The sequence below is a fragment of the Euprymna scolopes genome, chromosome 15 (assembly GCF_053919585.1).
Source record: "Euprymna scolopes isolate OS-2025 chromosome 15, ASM5391958v1, whole genome shotgun sequence".
NCBI classification, from domain to species: Eukaryota; Metazoa; Mollusca; class Cephalopoda; order Sepiida; family Sepiolidae; genus Euprymna; species Euprymna scolopes.
The window spans coordinates 67517459-67545053 of NC_136496.1; the positions used below are offsets into that span (position 1 = coordinate 67517459).

Genomic DNA, 27595 nt, shown 5'->3' on the forward strand with positions numbered 1-27595 from the left:
GCTGTGACTTTAGATGTCGCAAAATTCTGATATTGACTGGTCCGAACTGAGAGCAAAAATCTGATCGGCTGTTCTGCTCTGCTTTTCTCATAGAAAGTGTTGTTTTAATTGCCTTGGGTCGTCCAACAAAAGATGAGTTATCAAGCTGAAAGGAATGATTGAATATGAAGTAAACAAGACATTTCGAAAAATGTACGTTTTTATTTTTATTCATGACTGTTAAATCATTTTATACGCCAAATGTTGTTACATTATCTTTCCACGATTTTTTCCCCCCTAAAACAATGTTCATCGTGTTAGGATCTTGTAAGGTAGTTTTCGACCTTCTTCTGAACCTACCTGGCGTTCCCGTTTTTTTTTTTTCTTTACTTGTAATTTATTATATTTATTTATTTTAACTATGTCGTTTTCTTTTTTCTTTACTATTTTTTCCCCCAATATATTACTGTTTGCTGTTTAGAACTAAAATAAATAACTTACTTTGTATTGCGTTTAAGATGGCGTAGATATTGTAGTTGTACTTGTAGAGTTCCTTGTCGGTCGTCTAAACGTCTAAAGGGAGAACATGTTTAAACATGTCTAAAGGAATGTTTGCTGTCCAAATATATTTATATCTTTTAAATACAGTTTTGAGTTATAAATTGAAAACTGTAATTCTCATTAATAATAATAATAATAATAATAATAATAATAATAATAATTATTATTATTATTATTATTATTATTATTATTATTATTATTCCTTATACAGACTTTTCGAACTGATTGTCATGTTTTTTGTGTTTTTTTTTTTGTTTTTTTTTTGTTTTTTTTGTCAACACATCCAGCATCTCGCAAGAAACAAAGAAATCCGTTGTTGCGTCACAACTCGGAAGACGACGAGATGCGTTTCTCTGGACTCCATGGGAAGCACGATATTCCGTCAAAGTCATTTAAAATGCTGCAGAATTTGACCGTCAATGACAACCAAGACGACAATTCTTCACAAGGAACACAAGATGATGGTAAGTTTGTGCTCCCCCTTTCCCCCTCCTAAGGATGATGGTAACTTGAAACAATCATTTATGCCAACAAAAATGTGAATTGTTTTTTTTTTTTTCTTTTGTAATCTTAAAACCAAATTTATTTGTTTGATTGGTATTTTATTTAATTGTTTCACTAACAAAATTCCGGTCAAGCGTAAAGTATCCATTTCTTATCAAACCAGTTGCATTTTAATTCGCCTGGAAGGGAAAGAACGCATTTATTTATTTATTTTTTTTTTAATTATTTTGTAAAGTATCATCATTACTGATACGAAACTTGCGCAGGCCTGCTCGCCCGTCGTCGCATAAGAAAAAGAAGAAAATTGATATTTCATTTTAACAATGAAACGCGCATTTTTATTCGCAACTTTAGAAATACTTTTTACTAGGAAGAATTTAGAAAAGAAAATGATTTTTTTTTTTCGATCGATTCTAAAATTGTAAAAACCTTTTTATTAACTACTTTCATGGCTAAAATATATACGTTTGCGTGTTGGGAAGATTAATTGAAATCGGGACTCAGAAAAATATGAACGTTTGGTATATCGGAATCAGAAAAATTTTAATCTAATTTCCGATTCCAAAAACGATTATTATAATATTTATTAAACTTAATTTTTCATTGCTGGTATTAATGACACATGTTTATTGTTTTTTTTTTTTTTAATTATCAATAAAACTAAAATCTATAGATGATAACATCAAAATACGATGTAAATTTAATTACATAAAAAAATAAGAATTAAGGCTGTGTAAATTCGCGAGTTAATCTTTGAAGAATGCATTTGATTTACGAGGTGTCTAAATTTATGCCATTGACTTACGAGATCTCTAAATTTATGCAGTTGGTTTACGAGGTTTTGGTTTACAAGATCTTTAAATTTTATGGAATTGGTTTACAAGGTCTCTCATTTTATGCAACTGGTTTACGAGGTTTCGAAATTTATGAAATTTGTTTATCAGATTTCAAAATTTATGAAATTTGTTTACGAAGTCCCGAAATTTACGCAATTTGTTTACGAAGTCTCGAGGTCTCGAAATTTATGTCATTGGTTTACGAGGTCTCGAAATTTATACCATTGGTTTACGGGGTCTCGAAATTTATGCCATTGGTTTACGAGGTCTCGAAATTTATGCCATTGGTTTACGAGGTCTCGAAATTTATACCATTGGTTTACGAGGTCTCGAAATTTATACCATTGGTTTACGAGGTCTCGAAATTTATACCATTGGTTTACGAGGTCTCGAAATTTATGCCATTGGTTTACGAGGTCTCGAAATTTATGCCATTGGTTTACGAGGTCTCGAAATTTATGCCATTGGTTTACGAGGTCTCGAAATTTATGCCATTGGTTTACGAGGTCTCGAAATTTATACCATTGGTTTACGAGGTCTCGAAATTTATGCCATTGGTTTACGAGGTCTCGAAATTTATGCCATTGGTTTACGAGGTCTCGAAATTTATGCCATTGGTTTACGAGGTCTCGAAATTTATGCCATTGGTTTACGAGGTCTCGAAATTTATGCCATTGGTTTACGAGGTCTCGAAATTTATGCCATTGGTTTACAAGGTCTCGAAATTTATGCCATTGGTTTACAAGGTCTCGAAATTTATGCCATTGGTTTACAAGGTCTCGAAATTTATGCCATTGGTTTACAAGGTCTCGAAATTTATCGCCCACTGTAAATTTTTAAATAATTGTTTATTTTTTTCTTTCTAGCAAGTTTTTCAAGCTGTTCACCAATAATCACATAGGAGAAAGTAGATTTTCGCGTGTTTTAGCTGAGTGCTAATCTACGAATTTGCCATTATTATTATTATTGTTATTGTTGTTATTATTGTTATTGTTGTTGTTGTTATTGTTATTGTTGTTATTGTTGTTGTTGTTGTTATTGTTGTTATTGTTGTTATTTTTGTTATTGTTATTTTTGTTATTGTTATTATTGTTACTGTTATTTTTGTTATTATTGTTATTGTTATTATTGTTATTATTATTATTATTACTACTACTACTATGTCTTATTTTTCTTTTTACAATGAAAGAAATTAATCAACTACATATGTTATATTTAAAGTAGCAATAACCGACCAAATCTTTATAATTAGTGTAAAAACAAGAACATTTTTTGATAGAAGGAACGTACTGAATAGTTAATAATGCATTTCTGTCCCATTCTTGTGTTAGTTATTATTTAGAAAATCATTGTGATTTAGAACTTCTTAACATGGGGGGGGGGCGTTATTAACTATATTGTCGAACTCGAGGATTTGCACAGAATTTTGAACAGAACCCTTTATTTAATTCATGGGGTAGAATGTTCTTGTTTCTTCAGCCATGATTGGGTAGAAGTCCTAAATAATTTGCAATTGTATTTGGAGTATTGCCTGCACTGAAGATTGAACCAACAACCTCCAGAAGAGCGCTTTTTACTATTGAATTTTACCAATACTTTATCCATTATGCCACATGTATTTATGGACAATTCTAGTATGAATTTTAGGAGCCGTAAATCCCTTTTATTTTTCGTCTTTTTTTTTTTTTTTTCAAAGTAATACTGAAGATGAGAATAATCCAAATATGAAATCTTGTCTGAAGAAATGTCTTTCTTTGATTCTGCCAGACTTTTCAATTGGTCACTTCAAGTTGAAAGGCGTTATTTTCCCTTTTTGAAAAATGTTATTTTTTCTTTTAGATCAAGTCGGTGATTACTGTGAAGCGTCGATCCGCTACAAAGGAAAGCACATTCCGTCACCATCTTTCAGAGTGTTGCAGAACTGGGCTGACCATGATCCGGAGCCCACACCAGGTACACGAGACGAGAAGTTGCAAACTCTGTGAAATTTGTAGAATTTAGCTTGTTGTAATTTTGACTTTTCCCCCCACTATTTTAGCATCAAGAAGGACATCTGATCTATAAGCATTTAAAATATTTTCTTCCAAAGTAAATCTGTTGAATCTCGAGCTGTGCAGTTTAAATGTTGGAAGCTTGCAATAAGAGTCAAGAGATTGTTGGCTTTCTAGAAGGAAAACGCAAACTGAAAGGAAAGATAATTTTTTTACCATTAACAATGCATATTGGAACTTGAAATGTAAGAGGTTACTATTTGGGATTGTGTATAGCAGGAGACTGTGGTTAGTTGAATAGCAAGATGTTTGTTTACATTATATTTAAACTTCTGCATGTTAGTATCGTCAGGAAAGCAAGTCAACAGGAACGTAATTCTAAATCTAGCAGTCTGAGAGGAGAAACTATTAAAGTAGAAGACTTTCCAGCATCTAAGGACCTCTACAGTGAAGGTGTGGAATTTTGCTGCTTGTTGGGTTAGTCGAAAGTATGTACGTCAAGGAGGCACAAGTGTTAGGAGTTCATCAGGGCTTATTCCATTAAAATATTTGTAAAACAAGCACAGGAATGTGACGTGGTAATATTAGAATGACTATGGAAAAGAACGCACGATAAGTTTGGGATTGGAAATGAAAAAGTGAACACATGGTGTTGGTATTTTTATTACAGAAAAGAATCAGTCGATGAAGTTGTCGATATTAATCATTTAAGTGATCGAATCTTATTGCTTAAGTTGATGGTTGGTGATAAATTTTTCACATCAATATCTGTTTATGCAACCTCCGGGCGTTGATGTGGTGACTTCTTTGAAAAAAAAAAAAAAAAAAAAAAAAACGTGATTTGAGTGAAGATGCAAAATATGAGTTTAATTGCCCGACATCTGCCAACATGTAAAACAAACGTTAAAGTGAAGAATTTTGATCCGTTTGATTCTAATGAATATTCTGCCGATATTTCATTCACAAAAATCGTCAACAAATTTTATTACTCAAATTAACAAAGAAAATCTTTCAATAAGAAATTCCATAAATTTCTTCCTTTTTTTAAACTGGATTTTTTTTTTTTTTTTTGGCTAGTTTTTTTAATCTCTATTCAATCCAAATCCATTTTTCCTTTAAATTCTTCCACATTAACTCTTCTTATCAATCTCTACATTATATTATAGCAGTACACGAGCGGACACTATTTTGACATCCGTGAAGCTATTTGCCCAGATTTTGGTAAAATTCAATTATATTTCCAAAGTATTCCGTTTCTGAAATTTTGAGATGAGAATTAATTATTCGTATTATTTAGATTCTTCTGACTACTGTTCTCATTTCGAGTGTTATTTTCATAACGTTTCGGTCGATGTAAACTCTAATCTTCTTCAGGTGCATCTTGATGAACTCTAGAATCTGCATGGAATTTTGAACAGAACCCTTTTAAAGTGTTAATACTATCAGCCATGACTGGTAGAAGTTATAAATAATTTGCAATTGTTTTTTTTTTTTTGTTTTTTTGAGAGTCACCCGCACTGAGGATTGAACCTTCAACCTGCAGAAGAGTGTAACTTTACAACTGAATTTGACCAAGTACTTTATCTACTATAGCATGGGTCTGAAATGATTTCATTTGAAATACTGTGCAGATTCCCGAGTTCAACAAAAAGATTCCCAAGTTCAAAGAGATACACCCGAAGAAGGTCAGAGGTTAGATCGACCAAAACATTGTGAAAATAATACTCAAGATGAGAACAGTGGTCTAAAGAATACAAGTAATACGGATTTCCAAAGTAGTACTATCTACTCACAGATACCTGAAAATAATTCCTTTTGTTTCTCATTTTGAAAAAATGTCAGCCTGCTTTTTTGTTTATGTTTTTTCCAACATAGGAAAGTTTTTAACTTTTTTTTTTTTTTTCAAATATTATTTTTCTCTTTAAAAAGAAAATGCCAGCTGTATGAAAATAAATTAGAGCAGATAAATTATTTTCTGAAAGAAATTAACTCCAATTATATTTTATTTTTCTTAGCAACATGGATCAACGTGCAACAAAGTAGTGGCTAATCAGAATAAAATATCGATTTTGTAGGATAGAAGCTATCAATGACAAAAGTCGAGAATTCGACCGACTTATTTTCATGTATTAGATTTCCATAATTTATTAAAATACAAATAAGTGTTACATAACTTACTTTAATCCTTTCTTATTTGTTAATGTAATCTTTTTCTCATATATTTTTAAATAAATCATTTTTAAACTTTCATATTTCTTTTTGTTAGCATCTTCTGATTTCCAATACTAAGTAAGTTTCAGAGTTAGAGAAGTCTCGAAAAATTAGGTTCCTTGAGAACCGAAACATCAAAATAGTAACCATTGTTTTATGTTGCGCAGATGATAAATACCTCCATGTTTATTCTAGACATAAAGAAGAGCTAACAATCTTATGAATGATAATGATGTTCATCCATCGCTAGCAAAGATAACCGTGATCATGTAGTTGTTTTGTGAGCCTGGAGATAACTTGTCAGTCCAAATCAAGCTCTAAAATATCTCCTGCATGTTGGACACCTACGGGATGATTCTGTAAAAGAGGTGCTGATTTCTCTATCTTTTCTAAGAGTACGTTTTCTTATGTTATTCAATGTATGCATATTCAGCAATTGTAGTGTATGCCAAGAACATCTTAGATTAGGTTTTCTCACAAGTTGAAATACAAACTAAATTGTCCTTGAATTGTTTCCACTGTCCGCTTTTTTTATTTATTTTTTTGTAACTTTTTGTTTTTTTACAAGGGAATCACCACTTATCAAGGCCAATAAGCCACTCGAGGATAAGGATTAAAGAGTGTACAGTGGTAAAAAGGACAATATCATAGTAATCGTTAGAAGTTTAAATTTGGTAAAATTGGTTTACTTAAGAACGGCTCATCAAGAACTTCTTCACATTGGACTTGAAGACGGCCATATTGTAGTCAGCTGGAAAGCAAGTAAATGGAAGAGAGTTCCACAGCTTACAGGTCTTTTTCCTTTGGAAAGCTCACTGTAAAAAGGCTATTTTGCGAGTCTTGAATCGGACATGAGCCATATATGATCTGCTCAACGAATCTGACACTGCTTCAACATTATGTGTATTGATCTTATGAATATGATTGGATGATTCCTGAAATTGCAGCAAAGTGTTAAGATAAGTTAGATTTGTGTTATGTAAATCTAAGAACAGAATTTAAGACTGTAAACTTTTTTACAACAATTTATTGTTTGACAGGATACTCAAATAAGAAATATTCTTATTTTAGTATCTTGTTGAGCAATAAATTCATGTAAAGTATTATTTACAGTCTTAAATTGTGTTATTCTATTCTATTATTTCTATTAAAATTTCCTATTTTGGTTGTATTGAGCTTTTTTATTTGGTTGGGATTACTACATAAATATCAATATTTATATTTGCTTTAAGTTCACAGAAGCTTTTGGCTTGTAAACTTAATTTTACTTCTTGATCTTATATATATATATTCAAAATGGAAATATAAATATTAGTATTGATGGCTTAATTCTATTCTGAAAAAATGTTCACTATTCGAGATGGAGCATCAATAAATGAGGCTAATTAAATTATGCAAATAATAATAATAAAATGGAGCCGTAAATGGATAGTAACATTTAGTTCTAAATTTCTTTCCTTTTAACAATTACAAAAACACCTTATCAACCACCAATTGCTATGACAAATAACACCCCACCTGACAGCACATCTTTCAAACCCCTCGATCTAAAATGAATTAGAATAAATACATTGAGGACGTTGCCAAGGTTGCTGCAAAGAAGAGAGCATTCTATATCTTTACAAAGCCACAATTCAATCATGCAGAGAGTATTGTTGCCACATCTCGGTTGGAGCATCTGTCACTAGTCTCTCATTATTAGACAATCCAAAAGAGAATCTCAAATCTAATAGGCCCCACACTATCAGTCAAGCTCTAACCTCTGCACCATCGCCGCAATGTTGCATCCATATTCTTGTTTTACAAGTATTTTAATAGAATGTACTCTGATAAACTCATATCACTTGTGTCCTCTCGACTTACATATTCCTGACTAATCCAACAAGCAGCAAAATCCCACCCCTATACTATTGCGGTGCCTATTTGCTGGGAAGCTTTCTACCTTAATAGTTTCTTCCTTCAGACTTCTATCCTTATTTACTGCTTCTCTGACTGTATTAACATGCAGAAGTTTAAATGTAATGTGAACAAATATCTCGCTGCTTAACTTCCCTCAGTCCCCTACTAGACACGATCTGAAATAGTAACCCTGCACATTCAAGTGACATTATGCCTTGTTTGGGGTGAAAATGAGTTTTAAAAACAAATAATAATCAATCAATTAATCTACATGTTTTTTCTTTATTTTGTTTTGTTGTTTTTTTATATTTCGAAGATTACTTATTTTTGTTAAGGTATTTACCTTTCATTATTAAAATTTTTATTTTTGCTAAGTCAGGGGAAATAACTCTGATTTTGTACTTGTTTTTGTTTTTCATATTAATTGCTAAATGTGCAGTTAATTTTTACTGTTTTTTTATATATTAGATCAATGCAAAAGTTTTTGTCGATTTAAAATGAAAAAATGTTTTGGAAAATCTTTATTCATCACAATAATGACCTTTTGCTGTATAACTTGATTTCATTTGTCAATGAACTTATAAATGCCCGCTCGTAAAATTATTTAGGTATTGATATGAAATATGAATCAAACTTCTCTTTAATCTTTTCTCATGATGTTAGCTTAAGACCAACTAAATCGTTTCGTAATCCTCGAAATAAGCGATAATCTAAGGGAGCTAGATCAGGAGTATATGCAAGGCGGGGCAAGATTTTCTTAACCAAATTCTCCTAGTAGATCTTTGATCAGTAGTGCTGTGTGAGAACAAGCATTATCATGATGGAAGATGACTTCCATTCTGTTTCCTAAAGAAGGTCTTTTTTGGGTCAACATGGATGAAACATATGAATGCTTTAATAATTTGAAAGAACAAGTTATGAATTAATCATGGTGATATGTTTAAGTAATAACAATATACAATGAATAAATTGCAATGGTTTAATTACAAATCAGCAAAAACTTTTGCATCGATTTGATACAATACAATTAATAATTTGATCAATTTTTTTTATTTTACAATTATTTCTTCATTTTTTTTCCATTTATTATTATTTTTTTAATCTGGGTTTCACTAACAAAATCAGTTTGTGTGCGTTTCTAATTTATGATTACTGCTGAAGTGTTTTTGTTTGTAGTTCTATAATTTAATCGTAGCACATGTGAGAGGAGGTATTTATTTAAACGTCTACATTTAGTTATAAATACCGTCTTCTGTCATATGATGATAGAGGTAATATTTACAAATACTTCCATTTCATTTAGTTGGGGGCAGGAAGTAAGTTTAAGTTCTATTTTTTTAGTTTTAATTTCTTTTATACAAAGTTCTTAATTTAAACGTTTTCAGTTTATTTAATACCTGAAAAGTTTTTATTTTAAATTTTGATTTTAGGAAAAAAATATTTAATCTTACCGCGATTGATGGTAAAAAAATTTCAATTTTTTTTTTTTTTTTTTAAGAAGTAAAATATAAATTGAAAACATTCAATAAAATTCAGAGTGACTCCTCCGCCTCAATTATATTTGATATAAACTTCATACAATGCATGTCTTGTCCACAATGTTTTCTATGTTTTTTACTTTCTCTTCTGAAGGTTAAACACAAGACCTAGATGTGGTTTTGAAAAGCCAATACACTGAAGGAAAAGCTTACAAAAATACTTGAACAGCTCCGTCGGCCTTTTCTGATATGAACACTTCGGGCAGTTAGCAATAAACTAACTCCTCCTTAGAGAAGTTAAATTTTGGGAGAATGGACTTCTTCAGACTTAAAAGGACCGTACCTCAACCTGACAGCAAGAAAACCATTGTCAGACTGATTACCAAAGATATAATGTCCGACAGTCTTTTATACCTATATCAGCCGGTCACTGAGGTGTGACTGACAGATGTGTTATAGTAAATGTCTTAAAGCGGTCTCGGGAAGATATGAAGATGGCCGTCATTAGTGTCTATAAGAAGAAAAGCATACCTGAGATGTTGGATGTGCTGTGTGGCTCCTTCTTATCCAAGGAAACGTCTTGACCTCTTCACCCTTGGTGGCGTTCTGACTGGAATTTTCTTTCTTCATTTTCCGGACCGCTTCGTTGTTCAATGAAGGCATTTATGAAGACATTTATGGCAGACACAAGAAAAACGACGCACGACACAATTGTAATATATATGGAACATAACTAACTATTTTATTTTACATTAGATACAATATATATTACAATATATATTACAAAAAAAAAAAATTTACAATTTAAAACTGGACAATAGGCTTTTCAAAGCTAACTAACCTAACTAGACGGAGAGACAAAAATTGTGGTGCTCACCTCATGACGGCCTGAACAGAAAGAGAGAGAACTCTAGGAAAGGGAATTATGGGAAGGCGTTTCTTTGTATCTCTACGCACATTGCCAAATAACCACTCGGCCATGCTGCGGAGTGTGTGTTAGAAACAGTGGCATGGAGAAATAGTGCCACACTTTGTTTTATCGCCATTTACTGATGTGTTACAAACGTGTGTCCCTGCATTGCAAGCACACGTGTAATGTGTGAAATTATTAATAACTCGCTCCTATCTTGGTAGCAGTGCCCTGATTTCAGTTGTGGAGGCCTTTTCTAGTTTATAAATAGTCTGAGGATTGTTTTAATAGACATTAAATACCCCCCCCATATAAAATCTGATTATGGCCCGGTGAGTGTAAAACCTATTCACGATCACATCGCCTACTGCTGAGATGATCTCCAAAGTGCCCCTGCAGTTCTCCCAACGAGTTATTTGAAGTGTGAGAGGGTTACGCCATCTTGTTGAAATCTGTTCATAGTTCCTCACCACACCTTTTCTTCGATTGTCTTCCAAAACTTCTTAACAACAACGAGGTAACACTAAGGGTACTTATGCACTTATGTTACCGTGCTGAAATACTATTATTTAGAAGCCATTCTTAACATGAGGAAAGGGGGTTGTAACTATTCTGTACTTTCATCTAACAATTTAATAATAAAAAGATATATAGTAAAACTTGAATTTAACTTGAAAATACTATTTAAAAAATAGCATGGTATCATAAGTGCATAAGCACCAAACTGAGTATTGATCAATGCGGAAGTGCACACTAAAAGCAGGGATCATTGAATGCCTATAAAGAAACACTGTTGGATAGTCACAATTAAAGCTTAGTGGACAAGTCAGGAATAGACTGAAGTTTATTTGTATCAGTTATGATTGGATTGTAAAAAGGATTGTGAATTTTATTAACGATTCCATATGTAGAATTTACTATTCATCTTTAAAGATTCTGTAATAAAATTGATAGAAATGTCTTATGAACGTCTTATTTATTCATAAATCAAATGTCTTCTGAAGACATTTGATTTATGAATGAATGATCTGCAGTTGTTTTATGATTGGGGAATCAAAGTATTTTGTGTTGACGTGTATAAATAATTTTTGATTGCTTGTATTTCTAACCTTTGCACAAACGAAATAATTTTTTAAATGTTTAATTAACATTTTTATAGATAGTTTAAAGAAAGCTATAGCAATACAGAAATATACCGGGTTATAAGGAGAATTAAATACTGAATGACAAGGCGACATTTTTTTAATATCAAATAACGAGAAGAAAATCGCTTTCAAACAAAGACGCAAACCAAAAATGTTTTTCTTCCAATTTATTAAAAGACATCTTTTAACGTTTTTTTCTTACAAATAAATGTAGTTTAACTCCGTCGAGTTAAAAAAAAAACCCCACTAATTTAAACATAAATATACAACATATAACTATAACCAAAGACAAGAATTAATTACTTTTCTACTTAGCCGGATGAGATTTTGTGTTTTAACTTAGTTTAACGTGTTTTTCTTACAAATAGATATAGTTTAACTCCATATGATTAAAAAGACTGATTTAACCATAAATTTACAACAAATAACTATGCACAAATAAATTATTTTTCTATAACTATAACCATATTTATGACTATATTTAGTCCTTGTAGTAGTACTTCTGCGATCTCTTGAGTTTTCTTCTAAGGAGGGTAAGAAACTTGGTTTTAGTAATACTCTTAAGGGCCTCCTTAGTTTTAATTAGTGCTTGCAGTAGTGCTCTGGAGGATTCCTGAGTTTCATTTTTTCACTCATCACTTAAAAATGTCTTTACAAAACAATAAAAAACAATATTATCTAAAAATCACTTTCTATTTGAAACATTTTTTCTCTTACTCTTTAAGGGCTGACGGGTAGTCTAGTACATAATAAATTTTACTTACTTCCAGATGTTTACTGGGTTACTAGAGTGGTATTTGTAACAGCAAAATATCATGATATTTCTGGAGATACCTCTTTCTCAAGTGTTTCGGTTTTATTATCTCAGGTTTCTACAAGACACAGTGGTCTGAAATAGAGAAAAAGTCTCACTTGAGAAAGGGGTATATTCTCGAAATATTGTGATATTCTTGCATCGTACATACAATTCTAGTGAACAAGGACAATTCTGGAAACCTTGTTCTATTATATATAGTAGCCGTACCTAGCTAGGCATTGCTGTGACTCGGTTTGTGTAAATAAAATTTCCCCACCACCAAAAAAAGACAAAATTCATTTTTTATTTAAGAAGGAATTAGTATGGCAAACTGTTTTGTTTCTTTTTTTTTTTCTTTATTATAGAAAAATATCCGTAAGTTAATTAATAAAGAAAATAGTTTATGTATTTATTTGCGTACAATTGTCCTTATCCCCTTTAAGTGTTGTTTCACAACAATCTGTGAATACGTAAGTAAAGATAGAATGAAAGTAGGTAGATAATTTCTTTTTGTTTTTGTGATAGCATTTTATCATAGCAAGCCGCATAGTAAAACGGACACAGAAACATGTAAGAGAAATAATAATCGGAGTGAAAGAAGAGAGTGAAGGAGAGCTGGGAAGGATATATACGGAAGGAGAGAGATAGAGATAGAGAAACAGAGAGAGAGGAGATAAAAACTGTTGTAGATAATGTTGACGTCGTAAAATGTTTTTTTTTTATTTCAGCAGAAAAAGAAATGTAAAAAACAAGAGAGAAAGAGAGTTGAGAAGAGTATATATATATATATATATATATATATATATATATATAGAGAGAGAGAGAGAGAGCGTTGGAAAGAATATATACAGAGAGGAAATAAAAACTTGTAGATAATGTTGACGTTGTGAAATGTTTATTTTTTCTTCAGCATAAAAAGAACATTATACGGTGAACAATATGTACACGGTTTTTATTTCCTCTCTCTCTCTCTCTCTCTCTCTCTCTATATATATATATATATATATATATATTGAACTCTATCTCGCTCGCTCGCTTTATTTCTTTCCCATAGTCAAAACCTATGTGGACAAGATAATTAACATGATTGAAATCTAACTAATAGAAAAATATGTAATTTAAATCGAATCGCCCACATTAAAAGTAAATGAAAAAAAAGTATAAAAAGATTTTAAAACAAAAACAAAAAACACCACGTTATAAAAGAAAACAAAAAAGCATTGTGTAACGTTCGCTAAGCCGCTCCAAAATTGAAAAATGAACAATGGTACCCATACATATTTTTTTTCAGTTTGTTGAGGGGTGGGGATAGTGGCGTGTTGTTAATGTGTGCATAGGTAAGTGTAAGATTATCAGTATTTAATTACTTAACGGTTATTATGTTTGTATTTGGTTTATTTATTTATTTATTTTTTTTTTTTTGGACGTCAGCTTCTGGAAGAGTGCCGCCATATTTGAAAAGTTCTGGAGCGTTCGTTTATGTATAAAGAGATAGATTCCGGAATAATCGAATTGTCAACTCTCAGTCAATGAGGATGAGCAAAATTTGAGAAGGGAGAATTTATTATTTTTGAATCAGGAAATGGAAAGATTATGACATGTCTATGAGTTTATGATCCAGTTATGAAGGGTGTAAGCACAATATCTGTAGAATGTGTATATTTCCTCATGGTGTTGATTGGTGTGACAGGGAAAAATACGAACTACTTCCTCTAAAGATGCTGCGATTGTGGTGGTGTTGCTCCTAAATTGAAATGTAGGATTTTATAACGACTAAATGTGGCTAAAATGTCGTTCTAAAGTTACATAAGATAGTGGCTAATAGTCTAGACATAATAAATTTGTATGTGACATGTTGTTGCAAACCTATGGTACTTTGGTCCAGAGGAGAATTTCTGCAATAAAATATATATATATATATATATATCTCATGGATACTACATATGATATCCGCCATAACAACTGAGTTGCTCAGAAATCTACACAGATGATTTGCTTATAGTGATGAAGGCTTTCTATAAAGCTGCTAATCTCAGCCACAAGATAGAGCAGACAATCACTGGACAAAGCGGGGGAAGGCAGAGCGGTAGCTCTAGATATATCTAAGGCTTTTGACAGGGTATGGCATGAGGGTCTCCTCAGTAAAATCAGATCATACGGTATCACTGGTAGAATACTTAACATAATTAAATCCTTCTTAGATAAGAGAAAAATCCAGGTAGTCCTCGACGGTCGCACATCTAAACAATATGATATAAATGCGGGAGTGCCCCAGGGTTCTATCCTTGGACCTCTATTGTTCCTGATATTCATAAATGACCTCCCCGACAACATTGCCTCTGAGATGGGTATATATGCTGATGACACTACACTCTATGGCAGACACGACAGGAAGACGAATGAACACATTTCTAAAGAAATGGCAGAAACACTAGAGGAAGACCTCCAATCTGTAGTGGAATGGGGACAAAAGTGGTTGGTCGCATTCAATGCTGCCAAGACTAAACTAGTTTCATTCAATAATTACAAGAAACCCTCTCTACCACCAATAGCAATGGCCAACGACTCTTTATCTGAGAGTCCATCTTTCAAACTCCTTGGCCTAACGTTCACAGGAAACATGAGTTGGAACAATTACATTGAAGGCATTGCCAGGGCCGCTGCAAGAAAGGTGGGCTCTCTCTACCGTGCTAGAAAACTACTAACACCCGAAAGTATCCTGTACCTCTATAAGGCCACCATTCGCCCATGTATGGAGTATTGCTGCCACATCTGGGCTGGTGCATCTGCTACTAGTCTCTCGCTCCTTGACAAGGTTCAAAAGAGAGTCGCAAATCTGATAGGCCCTGAACTGGCATCTAAGCTTCAGCCTCTGTCCCATCGACGAAATGTTGCATCCCTCTGCCTGTTCTACAAGTATTTTAGTGGTGAATGCTCTGATGAACTGCAATCACTTGTGCCCCCACGACGCGAGCACCCTCGACAAACCCGACAGGCTACTAGATCCCACCCCCACACTGTAGAGGTCCCTAGATGTAAAAGATCTTTTTACTCCAATAGTTTCTTCCCCAGAACCGCAAGACTCTGGAATTCCATTCCAGGTCCCTGCTTCCCCAACAGTACTGACGTGCAGAAGTTCAAGTGTAACGTGAACCGACACCTTGCTGCCCAAATCCCTACATAGTACCCCAGTAGTTGTTGCCCCTGATAGTAGCCCCCTACACCAAAGTGGCAATTTGCCTTGTTTGGGGTGAAAATGTAATAAAAAAAAAAAAAAAAAAAAAAAAAAAAGTATACCTCAGGTTTTACATCTAGATGCATGTCGTAATGAAGACTGAAGGTACATCTCTCTCAGCGGATTAAATGCGCCCCCAGATAATTTCTACATCCCGGCGCTGTACATACAGCACCTAACATTCCCTAATGGTCACCCATCTGGTACTGGCCAGGTTCATCGTTGTTTAACTTCAGTGATCTGGCAAGAGCCGATGTGTAGTTTAGGATTTGGAACAAATCAATCAATTAAATAAATCAAAAAGAAAAAAATAATTAGAAAAATTAGAAAAGAAACGTTAAAAGATTGAATGAATATAAAAATAGAAAATTGTAGAAGTATCATCTAAAAATAAGAAATACGAAAGTAAGATACTTACTCAATTCGAAGGAAATCGAAAAAATAAACAAAAAAATAAAATAAAAGGATGAGAAAGAAGTGAGTCCAACTGCTTGATCCCTTAAAATACGGATTACGAAAATATTCATATGATGAATGTATTTTTTTTGTATGAAGAGTAGCTATTTTTTGGAATATTTTAAAATGATATCAAGTTTAAATTTGTCCAAATGGTTACAAAACAATTATAACACAGAAGTAACACCATATGATATTCTTATTTAATATTTTGTTGTCTTGATTTTTGCAAAAATATCATACGCATGCTCAATTATGAAAACTAATAATCATGAAGTTTAATTAATTGAGTCAATTAATATTGACTTTGATTTTATTGGTTTCGAACATTACTGAATTTTAATATATAAAAATTTTGGTTATAAAAAAAATATTAATAAGATGTATATATATATATATATATATATATATATATATATATTGAGAGAGAGAGATTAACGAAGAAAAATAACAGATCACGGATAAAAAAAATACATTATTACATTATCGAAAGTTTTTTAAAAAGAGGAAAACTATACAGGTTATTTCATATTCCATGGAGTTTCGAAAATTTATACTTTTTTCATCAGAGGAATTATATAGTCCAGTTATGTAAAAGAAGAAATTTTTGTAACAGTATAAAAATTGAGACTTTAGAAATTGAGGTTTTAGAATCTGGTTGCAGAAGTGGCAAAAATCCGTGTGTGTGTGCGCCACATTACCATTCAATATTCCGTTCTCCTTATAACTCGGTATATTTCCACATTTATATAGTCTTCTATGTTATTTGCAGATAACATAGATATAACATTTATATTAATATCAGACACAATGCTTCAATCAAAGTACCTAACCTTATTAACATTTTTCAGTTTTGTCAACTTGTATTTCTTGCACAAATGTCATACAAAACATTTATAATCGAAATGTTTTTTTTTTCAGCAGAAAAGAGAAAATTTAGTTTTGCCTTTGATTGAAGTCTAAAAGTAAATTGTTTCAAATGAAAATGTTGCTTGTGCAGATAAGATGAAAGACGAAATGGAAGATTTTAAGTTGAGAGAGGAGGAAGGAGAGAAAGGGAAGGAAAAAGAAAAGGAGGAGGAGGAGAAGAAAGTGAAAGAGGAAGTTGAGGAGAAAGAAGGTGTGGGAAACTATATTGAGACATCCATTCGGTACAAAGGGAAAAATAATCCATCCCCATCGTTCAACCTCTTAAAAGCTTGGACAGATGGTGACCTTCTGGGTGTCGGCTATCATTGTAAGTCCCAGTCCCAGTTATGAAAACGATGACGCCTGGCATGACCTACCTCTCCCCCCTCCCCCGCCTCCCTAGAATCACACTACCAGATAAAAATTCCATGCTCGGCCTGGACCCCATTAATCTTCATTTTTTTTTCCTTCAAAATGACTTGAAATGTAAAGCCCCCCCCCCCTATCCCGACCCACCAAAAAAATGAATAAAGCAAACAATTGTTTCGAAGTAAAACTGTTTCATTTCCATCTTTGGCCTTTTGGTCAAGATCAAAGTGTAGTATCTGTTCTTCAGATGCTGCACTTCCATTTCTTGTTCTCTTTCGGTGGAGGATCAATCCTTCACGACTGAGACAATTTTTTATTTTTGTACCTTTTCTCCACGTTAAAAAACGACCCTGGTGTCTAACTCTGTCCCGTGGGGAGGCATAGTAAATAGGTACATCAACTCCACCCAGGGATGGTTAACACTTCACCCCACCCCCGCCGACCATTTGGGTCCTATCTGAATGCCCCCACCCCAGATATTAATATATATATATATGGCACATGTGTGCTAATCTGGTCCAAACTTTTACTTTTTTATAACACTTACTAAATTTGAAAACTTGTATTTCTTACATATATATATAAGTAAAAATGATAATTCGTCTAAATGATATAATAAACCCCAACATCTTTCTGATAATGTTTTAGAATAAAAATAATATAATAGCCACAGCATTTTTTGATTTGAAACAAGCTGTATAAACATTGTTTTTATGTGCAATTTCCATATCCGCTGGAATTCCAGGAATGCTTCAGTTTTCGGTTGACTTATTTCCACGTTTGCATAAATACACATAGGCATCATCCCTTCCTTTAAAAGCAAATTTCGTTAAATATTATAGACAATTTCTATCTACATAATTTAGTTATAATCCCTTTCTAGTATGGCAGACACCTCAGCCATAATATACATGATTCATATCTTATTCAAAATGCTTTTGTTCAGAAAGCCATTATTTTGTTTAGTTTAATATAATCAATTTTGTCTTTTTTTTTTTTTTTTTTTTTTTTTTTTTTTTTTTACAAACCTCATCCGTTCTCAGCATGATTTTACCAATGCCAAAGTCTTTGATCCAGAATTAACTCACATGATAATCTGTCCGTTTACTGCTAAGTTTAAATTCTTTCTCGGGTATTTTTTTCAGTGCGGAAATCAAGGCCAAAGCCAAGGCCACCAACAGTCGATGAAGAAGAAAAGAACGACGGCCCAAGTGAAGTACGATATTCTGGTGGCCACATCCCCTCGAGAGTTTTTAAAGTGTTGCAAATGAGTGTTGCAGGCTCTGAACCTATAGAACCCACAAGCAGTGAGTATTGTGGCAAGGTTATAGCACGTTTTAAGATCACACCAGTTATGCTTACAACTACAATTCAGAATTATGTCAGAATTTCAGTTAATGTGATGTAATAATTAATAATATATTTTTATGCTACATGGTGCCCTGCAAAAAAAAAAAAAAAAAAAAAAAAAGAATTCAATTTATACATACACAATGGTGAGCAAGGGGAGATAATGAGTTGGTTATCAGGCATCCAAATTGGTGGTGTGAGGGGCATTCAATCATATTCAAACTATTTTCCTTTCTTATATTTCTCAAGACTAGTGTTGTATTTCTGCTGGGTTTAAAAGAATGATGACACACTTATAAATATATAGCAATATATCTTTATTGTTGGTGAACATTATGGCTGGTTGATTATTAGGAAAGAAATACCCACACAAGAATTCGATGGGTTAATTCTTGTGGGGCTCAAATCGTCAACCAACAATGATATTCTTTTTGATTGTTGTTATATAACCATTTTTGACCACCGGAAACGGTATTGTCATTGTAGCCACATTGCAAGAGTGTTTCATTCAGCCATTGTCATTTCACTGAATTGAGCTGATTTTGGTGCAATTTGATTAATCTCCTGTACTTTTTTGACTTATTGCAAAAATGACCTTTCAGATACTATAATTTTAACTGATCTTATTTTTAACAATTGATCAAGTTTGTTTCTTCCTAAACAGATGCCTGTGTCAGGTTCATAATTTTTATTCAAATGACCTTTTGGTACATTTGATAATTATTGTTATTTCTTGTATTTGGTTGGGTGCATGCTTTTGTCAAAATGATTTCTCGGTACACATGGCCTAGATATTTAACACTATTACTTAAACTTGAGTCTTTAGGGGCATACAATCAAGGAATTGACTCTAGGAATCGCCAGACATTTACATGCCACTGTGTGAACATATGTAATTTTTGCAACTAATAATCAGCTGTTGGTAAGAGAATTATTATGAAAACAAGAAGAACATAAACGTTAGCTGATATGCTTAATATGTTTTCTATGGGCAGCAGTTTTATAATGCTTTAAACAGTTTAGTTAATCACCAGTCGATATTTGGATGACTTCACATGAAATATTGTTCCAAGTTTCCATGAATGAAGATTTTAAAATCTTTGACCTCTGTCTCTCTCCTCTATAATTAAAGTTGGTCTATAATTGAAGTTTCCAAATGATAAAATCCATTATGTTGAAACCTGTATATTTGAGGGTCACTCGTTTCATTCAATGAAGTTGAGAGTATTGGCTTTGAGTAGCCAATTAGCAGTGTCCTTGGATTCATAGAACTTTGCTCCATCTTGTTATGTTCATTCTAATTACTTCATTTATTATGTGGCACATGAATGCATAATGTTGGTCTAAATTTAAATTTTCTGGGTTTTGTAGAGCAGCATTTAATTCTAAATTTTAGAAATATTTTGTTTTCAACTACTCAGATATTTGTTAGTTTGGCCTTTTGGTCAAGATCAAAGTGTAGTATCTGTTCTTCAGATGATGCACTTCATTTTCTTGTTCTCTTTCGGTGGAGGAGAAATCCTTCACGACTGAGACAATTTTTATTTTTGTACCTTTTCTCCACGTTAAAAAACGACCCTGGTGTCTAACTCTGTCCCGTGGGGAGGCATAGTAAATAGGTACTCAGATATTTGTTACCTGTCCCAAGTAGGCTACATATTTGGTCGAATTTGTAAATGTTTGTTTGTGTACAGCCTAGCATTCACATCGCTTGACCAATTGTCACCAAACTGAATCAAAATCAGTCATGACCTGAGAACTGATTTAATATTGACGATTGTTTTTTTAAATAACAAATCATAGTATCTGATTTTGTTCACTTTATTATCAAACTAAAAAATATTTGTGCACTTAAACTAAAAAATTGTATCAACAGGAAATGCATGTTAATATTTACTATATATAACAGATGAAACTCTAACCCTCTTCTGTTTCGAAAGACAATGGATACCCTATGCAAGTAGCATTATTATGGAGGTTATGTTTTCAGTAAAGTTTGTTTGTGTACAGATTACCATTCACATCACTTGATCAATCTATCTGAGCTTCAATCTAACCATGTTTCCCCCTTGCCAGAATTTCACAAAAAACACTCGTCTAACTGAAACCACTGTCAATAATTTCCCCCACTCTTTATCTGTGGCTAAACCTAAACGTAAATTTCATGAACAAAGCTTCTTTCTTAGAACTGCACGCCTGCAGAACTTTTTTTTTTTTTTTTGTACACAGTGATCACCACTTATCAAGGCCCGGAAGCCACTCAGGGATAAGGGTTATTGCAAGTACATTACGTTAGTGTGGAGATTTGATGATGTGTTTAATTAAGGGGGCGGTTCATTAGGAATTTGTTAACATTGGACTTGAAGATATCCAAGTTTTAGTCTGGAGGGAAGCAGGCAGACGGAACAGAGTTCCACAGGCGTGCAGTTCTAACATAAAAACTTCTTTATGAACCATCCCCTTAAGTAATCCAATTTACCAAATTTCCACTACTAACGATTACTATGATATTGTCCCATTGACTACTATACACTCAATAACCCTTATTCTTGAATGACCTTGATAAGTGGTGACTCCTATGTAAAAAAAAAAAAAAAAAAAAAAAAAATCATCACTAAACTTGATCAAAATATTAGCCATGGATTAACTGATTTAATTTGGAAATATTTTAGTCAAAGATCAAGATCATATAAGAGGTAAACGTTGCACTTTTTCTGATAACTTCAGTTTTGTTTGTAATAGAAACCCACTACCTGGCACATATTGTAACTAATGAAGTCCTGCATAATATATGATCTTGATCTTGACATTGAAAAGTTTAATTGCTTGAAATTTTGATGGAATTTCAAGTTATGGTTTTGTTTTCTTTATGCAATTAATCAACTGTAGAACACTGTTTGTAAAAAGAAAAAACAGCTTTGTATCTATCAACTAAAATGTGTTCATCTTTCTTTGGTACATGAAATGTTGTTGATATGTGATTATTGCATATGAAATGGGTTGATATAAGCAGATCTATCTGTCAATTATGTCACAATATTATTGCTAAATACAAGTACCTGCTTCCAGCTATATTTAAAATTCCCATTCAGTTATCATCGTATACAATAGATATCATGTTTTGGGGATCAAATCATCATCGTCATATTATAAGAATCCGAAGATTCTATTGTTGGCATTGGTTTCCACGATATTTTTCTTGTAAAAATTCTTTCTAGAAAGACATTGGAGGAATCACATGAAAGTAGCCAACCTTCTAAGTATTTTTGTGGAACGAAATGGATTCGAACTTGGAATACCTAGGTCGTCAATAAATCATTTGACCACCATCACCTTCTGGGGGGGATGAAATAATCCCAAAAGGGGGTTGATATGACAAAACAAACAAACAAATAACATTAAAAAGTAAAGCCAAACATGTAAAAAGAAAATGTTTCAAGGTTATGAAAAATTGATTTAAGGTGCATAACTGATCCTGGGTATGAACTTAAAGTGGTGTGACCCCAATTTGAGAGCTTTAGGGAATGTAGAATCATTCTTTAATTGCCATTATTCCCAGGTACATTCTCATTCAGGTCGGTAGTACCTGTGAGGGCTCCATCTATTGGTTAAATAGAATTTGCCCTAGAAATGACCTTAAACTGCATCTGGTGATGGGAGCCTTGCGGAGTTATCTCTTGCCAATAATTACAGGTTCAATCTGAACTGAAGTATCACGGCTTCTGTTTATGGGTTAAATAGAAAATATACATCTGCAAATTAATTGTATACAATACGTCGGTATGGTTTCCATATAAAATGACCTGACAGTAGTTGACTTGTCATCAAACCCAACAAACTACCAACCAAGCAAAGTGCATATTTGACCTCCCAATCAAAAAAAGAAATCTTATTGAAAATTTGACTTAATTAAAAAAAAAAAAAAAAACAGAAAATACAGAAAAATCTTTATGGTGTGTACCCGTCATGGAATGAAGATGCCATATGAATAAAGGGCGACAATTCAATCGAGATCAAAATCAGCCTTGTAATGGATACAATTTACACTTAAATTCGCTAAAAATCAAATTATTTTCTATATAAAATAAAAACTACTTCATTAATTTGTGGTTTTTGGAATATGACCTTTTCATTATGTAACGGATAGGCTTTTCTGCATTTTTTTTAAAAATTAGGTTGAATTTTAAATAAGAACAAAAAAACGACATATTTCGTGTAATTTAAAGAATTTGTGAATGAAATGCAAATATTATAAACTAGTTGGACCTACCTGGTATTGCTCAGTCTTTCAACTAAAAGAAAAATACATTACCTGCAAGCATTCATATACAAATAAATGTAATAATTAAGTAGAGCAATAGCTTAGGTGATAGAGAAATGCATACAGCTTTTAGGTGCTTATTTAAAATTAAACTTATTTTAAAAATCAAACATTCAGAAAAATCTTTCATGTACATACCCGTCATGGAACGAAAATGTCATATTCCAAAAATGATGTAAATTGATCAAGTAGTTTCAAATAAATTTCATATAGAAATTCATTTTCTTTTAACGAGTTTTAGCGATTTTAATAGGAAATTGTAGCTATTACAAGGCTAATTTTGATCGCGATAGTTCGAATTGAGTTTTCTCCACCTTATAAAACATGGCGGATTGAAAAACTCAGTTATAAAATTTTATTTTCTTAATTAAAAAAATTGTTGATTAATTTACGCGATTTTTGGGATATGACATCTTTGTTCTGTGACGGGTAGGTACATCATAAAGATTTTTTTAAAGATTTTTCTGTATATTTCTTTTAAAAATAGGTTTAATTCTAAATAAACACCGTTTTTTTTATCATTAATTTAAAAAAAAGTTTTATTTTTTATCATTACTAAAAAAAAAAGTTCCCCATCCTACCAATAAACCATACCAGAATAAGCGCCTAAAAAAAAAAAAAAAAAAAGTGAATCAATGTAATAGTATGCACTCTACCAAGTTCTTTTCTCGCGTCTTTAAATGTTTTTTCGTTTCTAACTTTTTCAGGTGCCAACCAAAGTGAAGATGAAGATAAACACGTGAGAACGCAACCTCGCCAGTCCAGGTCGATGAGAATCATCCAGAAAGCAAAAGCGCCCGAGCAAGAAAGTGGGTGCACAGACTTTTAACGTCCCCCACCCCCACCCAAAAGTTCTTTCTTCCCTAATTTGCTAAGGAAAAAAAAAGAAAACAAGAAAAACACCCACATACGAACCCCACATTTTACTCCCATTGGGCTGTATTCTGTTAGAAGATGAAGACGAACAAAAAAAACTTACATGGTTTTATTTTATTTTTTTTTTTTAATATATAATAATAATATCAATAATTACGTTGATACTGACAATGATTTTAATTACACAAGTTGATGATCTGAAATTTAAAATTGATCTGTCATCGTCGACTAGTGTCTAGTCGGCGTAGATCACAACGAATGACTCAGGACTGTTCGTTGTAGTTACAGATTTGGTAGCTGGCCCTCTGCTTGCAAGAATCACTAAGGCCGGACTTACGTATAGTTGATGATAATAGTATTAATTATTATTGTGATAATTGTTTTTATAGTATTCAGTCCACCCCCTCCCCACTTTTTTTTTTTTTTTAAACGTGTGCAATGTTCTTTCCTGCTCTGCTTTCTTCCTACTCTCGATGGCCAACAGCTCTTTAATGCAAGAAATTCGCCTCGTTTTCACTGATGCCTGTGTTTTTTAAAGAAAAAAAGAAAATAAATAATGTATATTTAAAACATAAAAAAAACGAAACTTTTAATTATTTATGTTGCTTTGATCTTGCTTTCTTGATTAAGCAACCAGTTTGGTTTGAAAAAGAAAATCGCAGGATGATGACTCTTAAGCCAATTAAATTATTTCCCCAAAATCTTTCAGCCAAGGTGTGTTTATATATACATGCATAGCATTATCTATAACTTATCAGGATTTTGATGCCCTTTGATGCTTCTTTATATTGATGATTTTTTTTAAACCAAGGCTTTACAGGTGAAAACATTACTACGCACTTATGTGTTGTGTAAAAATTAGTATAAATTCCAAAAATTACAAAAAATGATCCAGTGACAGTAGAAGTATTTTAAATAAAAATATTAGCCACAGATACGGTCCCATATATCTGGATTCAAGATGGCGGTACGAATGATTTAGTTAAAATTATCGATTACAGTTACCTCTGCCTGGATCTTGTGAACTCTTAACCATGAAAATCTGTATTAAGCTCAATAAATCGCTAAACTCAAAGATTTTTATTTGTAATTTGTAAACTGGATCATTTTCCGAAATTGTTGGAATTTATACTAATTTCGGCATGACACATAAGTATGTAATGTTTTCACCTGAAATGCGGTGGTTTAAAAGATCATTAATGTAAATAAAGCATCTACTCTTTATATGAGCAGCCATTTTGTTTTATTGACTCAAATTTCTTTTAGACATTTGAAACCTTTTATTCTTTTGCTTTATTTTTAGTTTTTTTTTATTTTCGATTGGAAATGTTTGCCTAATTTGAATCGTTTCAGAGTGCAATTCCATCTTTTGGCAAAACGTCTTTCTATTCCACCTTTTAAGCCGAACCCAATAAAAATCAGTTTTTAAGACATGTTGTTATTTTTAATTTTTTAAGTGTTTTTGTGTTGAATTAGTTTTTCTTTTGTGACTTTTTTTATATATACTTTTTTTTTCGTTCATATTATTTGGATTATTCGAACGACTGTTCTCATCTTTAGTGTTATTTTCACAACGTTTCATTCGATGTAACCTCTGACCTTTTTCAGGTGTCAAACTTGGAACTTTCTGTTGAACTTAGGAATCTACACAGAATTTTCAACGGAACACTTTATGTAATTCATGGTGATAGCATGCTCTTGATCTGTCAGCTATTATTGGGTAGAAGTCCTAACTAATTCGCATTTTTTTTTCTTTTAGAGGAGTGAATCTTCAACTTCCAGAAGGATGCAATTACAACTGAATGTTACCAAGTACTTTATCAACTACTAGCAAAGATACTGACACTTTGCATCGGACTTTGCTGCATGCTTGGGTACCTGAGCGTACAGCAAAGTCCAGACCTTAACATATGACCTTGACCTTGAAAAATAGTGCCCAACATCCCTAGATGGGGGACCATCATCATGCCAGGTGTGGTCATGATCGGTCCAGTGGTTTGTGCTGTAGAAGACACACACACGAACGTTACTACTTAATATCTCTCTCTCTCTCTCATATATATATATATATATATATAGAGAGAGAGGGAGATGCTATGGGTTCACTTCTGGAGGTTGACAGTTCAATTCTCAGTGTGGGTGACAAAAAAAAAATACAATTGTGAATTACGTAGGACTTCTATCCAGTTATGGCTGACAGAACAAGAGCATACTAGGCCTGTGGATTAAATAAAAGGTTCGAGTGTATCTTGTTGAACTCTGGAATCTTCTGTTAAACTCGGGAATCTACACAGAATTTCAAGCAGAACTCTGTATTGATGGGTAGTATGCTTTCATTTCGTCGGCCATGACTGGGTAGAGGTCCTAAGTATCACCTGCACTGAGGATTGGACCTCCAACCTGCACAAAATTGTCCCTTACAACTGAATTTTACCAATCACTTTATCTACTATGCCACAGGTCCTTACATCAGCCAAAACGTCATGAGAATAACATTTAAGATGAGAACAGTAGTCTGAATAATCCAAATAATATGAATTATCAATCCTTTGTTTCTTTATTATGTTTCTGAAATTTTGATATGAGGATTGATTATTCATATTATTTGTATTATTCAAACTGGTCTCATCTTGAGTGTTATTTGCACAACGTTTTCGCTACACAGTGTATAAGGTACTTGGAAAAATTCAGTTCTAAGTTACGCTCTTTTGGAGGTTGAAGGTTCAATCCTCATTGCGAGCGATACTGATGATACAATTGCAAATTAAGACTAGCTTGGGTGGCCGGTGTTTCCCGGATGTTTGGAGGTGTGTATTGAGCAAAAAAAAAAAAAAAATTGTAGTAGGCAAGCAGGCTTGAACCTGCACCACAAAGGAGGAAAAGAATGTGAAAAAAAAGTGACATCTTTGCTGTTGCGCCCATCGCCAAACCGGAAGTGATGTAGGTTTAAATTAAGGCTAGTCAATCGAAAAGAGGGGATGACTTTCGAAAATATCGGCGAAAAAAAGCGACCCCTCCCTGTAGAAAAGTGCTAAGTTGAGGGTGAAGAAATGAATGCTTTTAGCCAGTTTTTCGATATTTGTCATCCGATGGGTCGAGTTTCAAAACAATACTGATCTCGTGGGAATCTGTCGCCTCTGTCGAAAGTTTTAAACAGACATCATACATACATACATACATACATACATACATACATTTAAACAGACAAGTAAGATTTATATTATAGATTTCTACCTAGCCATGGCATGGCTGACAGAACGAGAGTATGCTACCCCAGTGGATAAATAAAGGTTTCTATTTGAAATTCCATGCAGATTCCCAAGTTTGACAAGATAGACCCAAATAAAGTTGGAAGTTACATCGACCGAAACGTTGTTAAAATAACACTCAAGATGAGAACAGCAGTCCAAAGAATCCAAATAATTATTTGTTTCTTTGTTTTGTATATTATAAATAGTTTCTTTCATGTGTGACCGGAAGTCTTTTCTAATTGCTAGTCGTCTTAAACGACTAATCAGAGACCTTCCTTTGTGTGCTCTTTCCTATTGTATCAATTGCTTCAAATAAATTGCTGTCCACTTTAATGAAACTTTTTTAAAAAATTTTCTTTTAACACTATCATATTGATATTGTTGCAAAAGTATTCCACCAATTCACAGTGCCTTTCGTAAAATTCTCACCAGTTCCACGTCAGGACATATTGTGTCTTACCAAATATTGGAAGAGAAACTTGCTTCGGTTGACGTAGGCATCTTTGGTTAAACAATTT

At 32.9% G+C, this 27595-nt stretch overlaps 1 protein-coding gene across 23 annotated transcripts in view; it reads left to right on the forward strand.

The window, feature by feature from the left end:
- LOC145293860 (uncharacterized) overlaps positions 1 to 24407 on the forward strand; it is a 337198-nt gene extending 312791 nt beyond the window's left edge. For 11 of the 23 annotated variants that reach the window (XM_080140581.1, XM_080140583.1, XM_080140588.1 and 8 more), the window contains 4 exons: positions 828 to 1004; positions 3720 to 3833; positions 18425 to 18586; positions 23658 to 24407. In XM_080140581.1, the coding sequence (XP_079996707.1) occupies positions 828 to 1004; positions 3720 to 3833; positions 18425 to 18586; positions 23658 to 23779 (575 nt within the window). In that variant the 3' untranslated portion in view covers positions 23780 to 24407. Of the gene's footprint in view, positions 1 to 827; positions 1005 to 3719; positions 3834 to 17001; positions 17239 to 18424; positions 18587 to 23657 lie in introns of all 23 variants that reach the window. The other 12 variants (XM_080140571.1, XM_080140575.1, XM_080140574.1 and 9 more) reach the window with 2 other exon arrangements.
- The last annotated feature ends 3188 nt before the right edge of the window (positions 24408 to 27595 follow it).